This window comes from Sapajus apella, unplaced genomic scaffold (assembly GCF_009761245.1).
Source record: "Sapajus apella isolate SASKATOON/1434 unplaced genomic scaffold, GSC_monkey_1.0 scaffold36, whole genome shotgun sequence".
Classification (NCBI taxonomy): Eukaryota; Metazoa; Chordata; class Mammalia; order Primates; family Cebidae; genus Sapajus; species Sapajus apella.
This window is the reverse complement of record NW_022436976.1, coordinates 7,532,432-7,544,722: the sequence shown is the minus strand read 5'-3', so window position 1 is coordinate 7,544,722 and position 12,291 is coordinate 7,532,432. Positions and strand designations below refer to the sequence as shown.

Sequence of the window (12,291 nt, the reverse complement as noted above, 5' to 3'; positions counted from 1 at the left end):
TTCTCCATTTGTGAAATTCTGGTGTGTAACTAGGTTTCCAGGAGATGGACTTCTGAAGTTCTGTTTTACTGTGATTCCAAGGGGTAGTGGAAAATCTCACAGTGTAGTGCCAAATCTCACCCAGCGCCTTCTGCAGCAAAATGATCTTATGTGTGAAAAATAGTATTTGAATATGGACTAAAGGTAAAAAAATTTGCTTGGGTCATTTCTTGCCCTATATCAAGTCTTCCATTTTTTTATTCATAGAGATTTTAATGAGTATAATTACCAGAAATGTCAGATTTAAGGATAAGCTAAAATTTCAAATCAGGAGCAATATACTATAAGGTAATATGCTAATGCAAAAAGGAACAGATTTATGTTTCTCTGTTTAAATTCCCTGAGGATTACGATATTGTGCAACAAAAATTACTATAGGACTGAACTAAAAACAAATAGCTACACTGCTTCTCAAAAAAGTTTAATCCTTAAGAACAACAAAAATTGATGAGAAATAGCATTTTTCTAGAGAATGAGTTTTTCACTGAAAAATCCATCAAACAAAACAGGTAGAAACAGAAGGACTCAAAATTGGATATTAGGCTTTAGTACGGTTAGTGTGTTTACTGACTACTTAAAATAGCTAAAAAGTGAATTAGCACAAACTTAGGCTCATTCCACCTTATCTCAATAGAAATTGACTATCAAAAGAGAAAGAATCTTCAATTACAAATCTACTACCCCCATAAAATTTTGCCATTGAGTCATCTTTGTATGTTTGTGTTTTCTCTGTATCTACGATTCAGTGTTTCCTAACGTAGAAATTCTCTACTTCAAGGAACATGAACAGAGAAATATAGCCCTTTGTGAATTGAGGGTTATTAAAAGTAAACATGATCAGATAAAAAGACAGATGTCTTCTGCAGACAAGAGACATTAGGGAATGGAGAGCACAGTTAAAATTGTATTAAATTACAGTGATTAAGATGTTACAAGTTAGGCTTCTTCACTGACTGGAACACCTGCCCTAAAGCTTGCAGGGCTACATACTAGAACTGAACAACTAAAGGTAAAAAGCACATTATATGACATTCTAAGACTAGGAACAAGAATATAGGCTTGAGAAGAACAAACAGGGAAGTACTGTTAGTCTTCTGGGCAGAATCTCATTGATTCCTATTTCCTGCGTATGTTGTTATGCTATATTGCAATAAAACTTTTTTCTGCAAACACTAAAGGTAAAATTACCGTTCAACACTAATAGCATTATTTTATCATATTTTAAATATTTTTTACTCTTGCAAAACTTGATCCACTATATTTGCATTATTCAGATCAAAGTGATATTTAAATGGTCTACACATTTAAGTATCCTGTGGAAATAACAAAGGTTTTTTAGACGCAAGACTGTGAGTCTAGTCTTACCTTTATCCAAAATGTATGAATCTAGACTAGCCCTTTACTTTCCTTGGCAATAAAATGAGGAGAATAAAATCTTCCTTTTTAACATAGCAGAGTAAATGCTGCGAAGCACAGGTACCCAAGACTGGATGATTTCTTTAATACAGACATTTCACAGAAAAATTTTTTGAACACTGCCTTGTAGCTTACCATCATTGCACTTTGGGAGCCTGAGGCGGGTAGACTGCCTGAGCCCAGAAGTTTGGGAACAGCCTGGACAACATGGTGAAACCCCATCTCTACTAAAATACAAAAAGTTAACTGGACATAGTGACAATCACCTGTAGTCCCAGCTACTCCGGAGGCTGAGGCGGGAGAATTTCTTGAACCTGGAAGGTGGAGGTTGCAGTGAGCCGAGATTGTGCCACTGCACTCCAGCCTGGGTGACAGAGCAAGACTCCATCTCAAAAAAAAATTTTTTTTTTAAATCTCACTAGGGCACTAATCAAAGGCTTTAGTGTAATCTCGATTAACTTGAATATCTCTTTTATCTAGCAATATCATTTAGAAGTGTCACATTACCCTTGTCTATGTTGCATGTAGGTTCCTGAATTCTAGTCCCATGTCTAACTTTGGCTACATGATTTCATTTGCAGGGCCTCAGTGTACCTATTAATTTTGTAGATTACTAATCATAATTATAAGAGTTATTGCTAAGCTGAATATTTTTTAGAAACCATGATTAAGATGATTTAAAGTTTATTTTCAAAGTTAAAGTCTTTGGCTCCAGAGAATTTGCTTCTGAAAATTATTCACGTATTGAAGTTTCTTTTTTCTCAGGCTATAATCCAATTCTCTAGGATCTGATAAATCACATACATGATCAAATTACAATAGAAGGATATTTTAAAAAGTCATCTAGGTACTCCCTTCAGACCCACAAAAAGTGAACCATCACTTAAAAATTACATGGAAATTATTTTCCCTACAAAGGACTTTTTTAGTAACTCTGACATGATTTTATAAATAATTTGCTGACTCTAGTGTTCAGAAGAGCTTAATGCATATCTGAAATGTAACTAACTTTTATCAAAGCAGAAGTAAAACCACTAGAACAATTATTTTATAAATAATTATTGTTTGAAAAAAACGTAGAACCCATCACAGAGTGCATATTTACAAAGTAACTAATATCTTTTAATGCAAATGACAATTTTCTTGAAGTAGTATATTATTCTAAACTGTAAATATTTATTCTGTTGTTTGCCACTATGCCAGATCTCAGGGCTCCATGAATATTTCTCTCTCGTTTTACTTTTTGCAAACTGATTTTCTCAAAAATTCAAACAAAAATTATTATATCCTTGGATAAATAGCCCATAAACTATAAAACAATGGAGAAATAAAGACATTTATGAAAGTTCTGATATTAAATTACCCAGCACCTAGGTCTGGCAGAATTTGGTTTGCATATATTTAATCCCTGGAGGTAGTAAACAATAAAAGATATGTACGAATTCTAACTTAGATAACCAAACTTACCTAAACAGAAGGTTCCATCATTAGTGATAAACTTTTCTTCATTACTGCTGGATCTAAAACCAGGTACACACATACAATAATAACTTCCTTCTGTGTTAGTGCAATTAGCATTTTCGCCACAGGTCTGAACAAAAATTTCACATTCATTATCATCTGTGGGCATATCAATTTAAAATATTATTTTTACATAAGTGACATACATTTCTACTATTTTCCAACAGTATTTTGGAATTTTGACTGTTAAACAGTTTGAGGTATACAATGTTTATATCTAAAATCCTTAGTACTAAAGTACCCATATTCCACACTTGTCTTATTCTTGTTTATAATATGAGACCTTTATTGTAGTTGCAAAGCAAAATAGGATCTCTTACTTTAAAAGCACTAGACATAATTAAGTAATACCTTTCAAATTTTTATATGTAATTTAATTATAACCATGTCAATAAACACATGCTGTTTGAATTTATATGCTCTACATAATCCGTCAAAAGCACAACATAAATTAAAAATGAACAGTCAGAGATTACAAATTGACATGTTCTTATCATGCACTATTTATTTTCATCTATTGTTCCATAGAATAATTTTGCATTACTAGGGCTGTAATCTTTTCATGTATTCATTAATGCAATTGTTTATAACTATATGCATTCTATTGTTCCACAGAAGAGTATACAATGCGAACAATAAAAAGGTAAATAATATAGTGCTTACCTTTAAACCCTTACAATATAATTTATCAGAGAAGATAAGGGTTCATAAACCCTGTTTAAACATCAGAAAGCAGGTTTATATTATCTGTTAAAAAACTGATTAGAAAATAAGTGTTTCTCAGAGATGATCATGATGGTCTGGTGGAGAAGAATATTTCCTAGCCACATGAAACCCTGTTGTGGGTTAAAAAGCATAGTTCAAGTCCTAACCACATGGTGTCTATGAATGGGACATTGTTTGAAATGGGCCTTTGCATATGTAATTAAACAAAAACAAGGTCATACTCGATTATGGTGGGCGCTAATTCAATGACTGACATCTTTATAAAAGGAGGAATATTTGGACATAGAGACACAGAAGAGAAGGTTTTGTGAAGACAGAGGCAGAGATTGAAAGATGTAACTGCAAGCCAAAGAATGACAAGGATAGCTGGCAACCACGAAAGCTAGAGGAGGCAAGGAAGGATTCTTCCCTAGACCCTTTTAAGGAGCATGGTTCTGCTGACACCTTGATTTCAGACTTTCAGCTTCCAGAGCTGTGAGAGAATACATTTCTGATATTTTAAGCCACTAATTTGGTCATAATTTTTTATGGCAGCTCTAGAAAACTGATAGACTCAACTGGAGAATATTGGATAGATAAGATCAGAGAGAAAGAGAAGAAGAAAGGAAACGAAAGGAATAAAAAATTTTGCACAAAAGTGCAGGCAGAAAAGTGACTGGGATATTCTGAAGATTGTAAGAAGCCTAATAGGGGAGCACAGAGAGAAATCATAGGGGAATCACAAGTCAGGTTTGAAAAATGTCTTGAATCATTATTCTTCATTTTATTCAAACCAGGCTTAACTTCTTTTTAAAGGGTGAGTTGTGTAACATTTAATTAATATACTGGCTATTGCTCACATAGAATAATTACTAAAAGTTGAAGATTTATTCCAAATGCTTTATAAATATTAGTTTGCTTAATGCTTTATAGAAGCTCTAGGTGGTAGGTATTATTATCTGTAACTGACGAGAAAAATAGTGCAGAGCGAGCACAGGCATCACACCTAAGATGCTTTTTCCTTGTGGTGTCAGATGGCTTTTCACTTTACCACTGATACCTTCCTGGCAGGTTGAGTGGAAATCCCAAGTTCCCGTGAAAATTTTAATCCCTAGCATTTGACCTGATTTATTATTGGCAAAACAGAAGAGCAGAGCAGCAAGGGAAGAGTTTTGAGCTTCTCCTAGAGACCAACAACTTTGAGATAATGAAACAACAAAGAAGGTTAAGTTCTCAAAACCCTGTATAGGCCAGGCAGGTAATGTAAAAGTTTGATTCCATCAGAGTCAGGCAGTAGAAGGTGGTATCAGGTAGCCTGTGGTACCAGTAAGTACACAGTCACCTAAAAGATTTAAAATTTTAGAAATTTTAAAAGCATATTTAAGACACTTTGTCCAGCCAGGCACCGGTCAAATGCCCCTAATGCACAGCATATGGGAGTTGGAGTACGTAAGGAAATTTGCTGAAATATGACAATAAAGTAAGATAAACTGTGAGTGGTCTTCTATAAAATGCTGAAGAGTTAATACTTTATTAACATGTATGTATTTGATTAATTTACCTATTTTATATGAATAAATATATTATGCAACTCTATATGGCTATATATACTCAGAAAGTAGATATATATGTCTATGTATGCATAAAATACAAATTAAATTAGTTTCTTAAAATTAGCTGAGAGTGTCTCACAAATTGAACATAAGCAAAATAGTTCAACCATATTAGGTTTCATTCAATCATTCAGTTACTCAAATATTTATGGACTTTCCCAGTTCCCAAATGTGAATATGTCTATACTGGGAAATAAGTAAAAATTAATCAAAAAGTCAGGATCTGTGCCCTGCTGTCAGAGTTCACATTCTAAAAGCAAGTTAACACAGAAGCATATAATTGAGTTTTTATTAAAATAAAAGTTTTCATTTTTATCTTTAAATTTGACTCCCTTCATGGCATTCTGGGAGAAGTTTATATTAAACTTTAAAAGAAATTGGCTCTCAGATCAGTTATTGGTAATAGAGAGGACGATGAGGATTGTATCCCTTGTGGGCTATAGCTGCGAAAATGATATGCAAAAATATAGAGGAAAAGAACTCATGTGGTCTGACGTATTGGTTGGGATCCAAGAAAATGAACTGCTTTATATCACCTAACTGACTATTTGTAAAAATACATTAACTTGCCAATATGTTGCTTAACTCTAAAATATTGTTACTGATCTTAGGCAATATATTAATAGGTAGAAATAAACAAAAGTTGAAATTAATTTTTGTGTCTCTTCTTGCTGTATGGTTTTGAGTGCTTGACCTCTTCACTTTCTTATCAAGAATTTGGAAAGAAAAATATTTCCTTATCTATCTCCCTATCTTCTGGGCTGGATATATGATATAGACAAATTCCCTTACAGTCCAACTCAAATCTTGTTCAGTAAAATACCACTTATCTGAAAGTAACCTCCCTCTTCCCTCAAGATAGTGGAGATAGGCAAGAAATTATCTTTGTGAGTAATATGAAAATAAGAATTATTTAAATAGCCTTAAACTTTCCAGTTTCCAACTTCATAATAATTAATCTTCAAGGAGAAAGTTTCTTTGGATGGGTATAATACAGAAAAATATAAGTCAGCTTCTTGGGCACTCTTATTTCCAATGTTCAAATCAATTCACCAGTTAATACTACCTAATCCGTGTAACTAACTCTATAATCTTCCTTGGTGGATTGTAAAATAAGTATTTAGTTTAAGATGTCCCATGAAAAATTCTTTGAGATACAGTTATATTGGAGATACATTTTAAAATGTTATTAACAGTTCTTAATAAGGAGAAATATTTGGTCTTCTCTGAGCAAAAATTCTTCCTGGTTCACCTCTGGTACACTGAGTTAAGCATGGCAAGAACACAGGCATACACACAGCTCCTAAATTAAGGGGATCCATAGCTACTGGAGAAGATGTACCAACACCCAAATTATTAGACTGTAGTGTGTGTCACAAATAAAAGACGTATTTAGTAGTTCAGTGGCAACTCAAGGGAATGGCTTCCTTAGCTCATCTGCAAGATAAAGGGGTGAAGATTATTGACAGAGAAGCATTAGAAAAGGAAGTGATGTTTGAGTCAGATATTGAAGTATAAGCAAACAGCTTAGACAAACAAAGGATTCCCCACAATCCAATCTGGCAAAGGAAAAAGTTTACCTAAATGCCTGGAGGCCTGCAGGAGCAGCATATTTTACAAGAGAATCGAACTGGTGGACAGTGGGCATGAGGGTAGAGGCTTTAGGGCAACACTCTGTGTAGGCAGTCATGGCTGAAACTGAGAAAACGCTTGCCAAGTATCTGGAATTATATTCAGTGGGTAAAGGATGTCCATCAACAGATTTTATGTAGTCGAGAAATATGATTGGATTTGAGTTTCAAAACATGTTTTGAAATATGAAGAAAACTAACTAAGACCCAAGCAGCTCTGGTAGAACATTACAAGACTTGAGGAGCTAAGCAAAGCAGAATCAAGGAGAAAGAGGTAGGGAATATTTCAGAAATATGTAGATGTTACAAGTCAGGGATTTGGGAAAGATAAAGAAAGGCAGGTAGGATTAAACAGGTGATGGCTACATGCAAATATTTATATCACATTTTGCTTGTCTGTATTTTAAATTTTTCATAATAAAATAATACTTAAAATTCAGTGGGCTTGGAGATTGAATGGATATTTGAGTTGGCTGAAAAGCGAGGAGCAGCAAAAATAAAATCCTGGTTCTGACTTGGAGGGATCTGGTGGATAAACTGATCCACCTCCAGGACGGGGAGAAGGGAAGGAGGAGCTTTCTTGGAGGGTAAGATGGTGCGTTCACTTTTGGACATAAAAAGTTGATGTGCCTTAATTAACTGAGGACATTTCAGATAGGTTTGTCAATAGTTCCATAGTCAACCATACAGTCATGAATTGCCTATTTGTGGGAGAAAGCTCATCCCTTCTCTTCCAGAGGATGAGTCAGATTCAAGAGCATGGTATTTCTCAGCTCCTGAGAAAAGGGGCAACCCTGCTGTTTTTGTTTTTTTGTTTTTGTTTTTTTTGCACTTCATCTCTGGATGTACCCCTTTGCTCTCCTTCTAAGTCCTCAGGTTCCATCTCAGCTTACAGAGCATGGCTGTGAGCATTACTGCGCTCTTGCTTTGCCTCCCCACCCATTTGGTTTTTGTTGTCCTTTGCATCTTCTTCCTTGAGTTTGCTTCTTCTTACCCATCAAGTGATAAAGTCCAGAGGATTGAGGGTAGGATGTGAAGGTAGAGAAAAATGACAAAGGAAGCCTCTCCACCTATTTTGCTTTCAGCATGGACTAGAAAAAGCCTTCGGGGTTCCACATGGTTCAGCCCAACTTGCCAGTAAACTACGGTGGGGGGACAGTTAAAATAATAAACAGATGCCTATGTCCAAAATATATTTTCAAAATATTTGTGGGCAGCTTGTTTCTGTTGTTGATGGTTAGCTACTCATTTAGTTGTTTTGGAGTTACATCAACAAGTGGGTTAGCAAGATTTATATCCAATAGTATGAAAGAATTATTTCGGGGAAAACATGTATTTCAAGCACTCAGTTAAATGGCACTTTTTATTTTACTTAATTGTTTCAACAATGCAATTATTGATATTGTCTTCATTTTACTTAGGAGGAAACTAAAACTCAGATGGGTTAAATCATACTAGCATAGAAAGAGAATCTGGCAGACACAGTTTTCATACTCAAGACTGTCTGACTCCAAAGGCCAAGTTATTTTTTAGCATTGTAGAGTGAAGTGTACTTTATCATAAAGTATGCTTCTTAATAAGACGTAAAATAGTGAACATATAATTCTCCAAAGTCAAGAGTGATATTGATCCCCTAGTAATGAAACATTTTGGACTACAAACCATATGATTATGTTACCTGGGACAGAAGTTTATTTCCTTCATAAGACACTGGTATTCCAGAATCTTAACACGATTTTAGTTTATATTTCATTTTTAATCTATTGACCAAAGATGGAGAAAAAAAAAACTAAAAAAGAAAAAATAATTATCTCTGTCTTTTTGTATCACTTGAGATATTATTGGCTGGGCTTAAATTGATTATAACAACTTGAAAGCTACAGAACTTTCACAGCAGTATCACTCCTGTACACATTTTCCCTCTGGATGTGATTGCCAGTATTGCTCTGTAAATTTGAACACTAAAATGACTATAATCATTATGTGATTCCTTGTAAAGCAGGCCCTCTGTGTCAAAGGTGGAGCAACACAAACAGCTTTTTTTTTCCCCTCTTTTTCTCCACTGCAGCCTGCTGGGCTCATTTGCTTTCAACAGCACTGGGAATTCTCTTTCTATATCAGTACTATAAGGAACTTTAAAAAATCATCATTAGCCTTCTCAATTATGGACTTTCTATGGTTTATTTTGTGAATAACCTGGTAAATATAGAGATAAGGCGATAAGGGGGAAGATCAGCAGAAGGGAAAGAAAAAAACAACTATAATGAGTCTAGAATGGATTCAATCAGTCAAGACAAGTAATAGAGTTTCTGTTTCTACACTGGAACTGATGCACTATCATGCTCTTTTCAAGGCAAGGAAAGGTACCAAAAGGAAGATACAGAATTACATCTTTCTTCCCCTCAGGAAATTGCTTTTGCACCTGAATCTTTAGATGTAGGACAGAATATGTGTGTAGGGATAAGTTACATGTGTATATATAACCTATCCCTCCACACATATACACTCACATGTGCAGAGTTATTGATCAATAAGACAGATAGAAATCCAATGCTGAAGACATGCTCTCACATTGGTATTGTTGATTATAAAGCACATAGTGTAAATTCACATTTCCTTGACCGTGAACTTAAGTTCAACTATTAAAGGAAATGTAAAATTCATCAAATGAAAAATGTTACAATTATCAAGGTAAATAAAGCAGAGTTACACAAGAATAAAATGTTTGTCCTGGGTATTTATTATTCTTTTTCAACATCTTCAGTGGAAATGAATTTTTAAAGCGTTTGAAACTGCAGGTTCATGTCAAGATATTTTTGAAGGAAAAATGTTCCTTTGACTACGACTCAGGCATTAAAAGTATGTATAAGCCAGGAAAAAAAAAACCTAACAATACCTGTATAGAATTGTCTCTGTTTCTGTTTACACTCACTTATTTTCTGAGGGAAGTACAGCACTTAAGTAAATGTTCCCATTTTATATTGCTATCACTTTTTGATCCTCTTTGTCAGAGCTATTAATATACACATATTAGAAAACCAAACAAAACAAAGTATAAGTAGAGAAGGTAAATGAAATGAAAAGAAAAAATCTTATCTTTGTACACACTGGAAACCATTTGTCTTGCTCATTGGAGGCTAGGACAAAATTCTGACACATTTATTTCAAGCTATTAAAGTCTCTATAACTTTGCCATTCCATTGTATCTATCAATCAATGCTATAGTAAAGATGAGTAATGTTCATAGTCTCTTTGGAACTTACATGATAGTTATGAAGTTGTTTTTGAGAAGCTAGTTTTATTGAATTTTGTTTTTATTCATTGAAGTAATGCATATTCAATGGGGAAAATTAAATCATTGAGAGAAAAATCTTACAATTCTCAGTTGCAAAAATGTTGCTAGTTCATAAAGGAAAAACTATTAGAATAGTATCAGATTCTTGCTAACATCACTGAAAGACAATAGAGTAACATGTATGTCACTGAGATAAAATGAGTGTGTCTTTATAATTCTCTAACCTGCTAAAGAAACATTTCTCTGAGCAGGATGGAAGACATTTGTAGAAATACACGGATTCAGAGAGTAGATCACTCATACACTGTGTGTGAAGAAAATATTCAAGATGGTATTCTAACCAAATACTAATGAATTCAGGAGACAGAACTGTATACAGAGGAAGATTAGGCAGAGGGGTAAAATTGGTGGACAACAAGTCCTGCCATACATAAATTCAAATGAATGATAACTGTGTGATCATGAACACATACCATAAGTGCTAATTAGGACTCTCATAGGATACATGTTGAAAGGAGAAACTAATAAGTAGTCTGCACCAGCCAGGCGAGGTGGCTCACACCTGTATCCCAGCATGCTGGGAGGCCAAGGTGGGTGGATCACCTGAGGTCAGGAGTTTGAAACCAGCCTGGCCAGCATGGTGAAACCTCATCTCTACTTAAAATACAAAATTAGCCAGGCATGGTGGCACATGCTTGTAATACCAGCTACTCGGGAGGCTGAGGCAGGATAATCACTCAAACCCAGGAGGCGGAGTTTGCGGTGAGCTGAGGTCGTACCACTGCGTTCCAACTTGGGCGACAAGAGTGAAACTCTGTCTCAGAAAAAAAAAAATAAATAAATAGTCTGCACCTAGTAGGGTTCATATTACTTTAGTTAGGGTGAGGGTTGAGTGCAATGGGCGAGTAAAACACTGGAAAGAGAAGATTCGTTATCTAATTTTAGTAAAGGACAAAAATAAGGAATTTATTATAAGAATCTGAAATGAGAAATGTACTGAAAATTCACAACTGAATTTTAAAAAATAAACAGGGAAAAAGAGATAAAGTAACCTTACAAAGTCTAATATTAAGAAAAAAACCAAAACTCTAACTAAGTAAAAACAAATTAGCTACCGTTAAATAATTTTGATGGAATAAGAATAGCAGTCAAGAATGTCAACTGTTACACTAAATGAGGAAGACATATATTTCCCCATATATGTCCCCACAACATGTCAGATTAGATTGCAAACGAAATCCAATTATATTTTGTTAACAATAAACATACTTAAATTTTAAATGGAAGCAACCTTGCAAATTTCAACAGAACAAGAAAATAGGGATGACACATAATATTAAGGTAGAATTTAAGATTAAAGTTATTAAATGAGATAGAAGCACATGACATCACAAAATATTCAGTTTATTAAAAAATTATAGGAGTTAGAAATTTAGAATGTAAACACAACATTTTAGCCTAAAAACTGTAAACAAATTATGTGACATTGAAAGAGAACTAGACAAAGGTACAATAATAGTTGAATATTTTAATTTTCCTTTTTATCATTACTAAAAAATTTGTGCTTATGTCAATAGATACCAAAAATGCAATTAATAAAATACATCAGAGAGGAGAAAAGTTCCTTCAGTGTAGTAATGGCTACTTAACAAAAACAACATAAATATTATTCTAAATGATGAAACCTTCATAAGCATTGCCAAACTACTCTTCAGGAAGCTTGTAGATATTTACTAGAGTATGAGATGTGCATATTTCTCAATTTCTTTGCATACAATTTCAATTTGATAGATAAAATGTAAGATCTCATTTTTATAATCGTGATGAGATTATGTATTTTAATACTACTGAGGACAGACCTTCTTGTATATTTACGTGACATTTATTTTGTATGTTTGCTTTTGCTGACTGGCTCTTCATATCTTTTGCCTGGGCATTATTAATTTTCTTGTAGATTTGCAAGAGCCTTTTCACAATTATCCACTATTGCCTCTCACTGACATGATATAAATGTTAAACTTAAAATTGTTTTCAACTTTATTTGTGGTATAGTGTGTTTTGTTTACTTGTT

At 34.1% G+C, this 12,291-nt stretch overlaps 1 protein-coding gene across 1 annotated transcript in view; it reads right to left on the bottom strand.

Annotated features, from left to right (window-relative positions):
- ADGRL4 (adhesion G protein-coupled receptor L4) overlaps window positions 1-12,291 on the bottom strand; it is a 116,885-nt gene that overhangs the window by 53,619 nt on the left and 50,975 nt on the right. Inside the window, exon 3 of the mRNA XM_032296506.1 lies at window positions 2,923-3,075. Coding sequence (XP_032152397.1) covers window positions 2,923-3,075 — 153 coding nt within the window. The remainder of the gene's footprint in view (window positions 1-2,922; window positions 3,076-12,291) is intronic.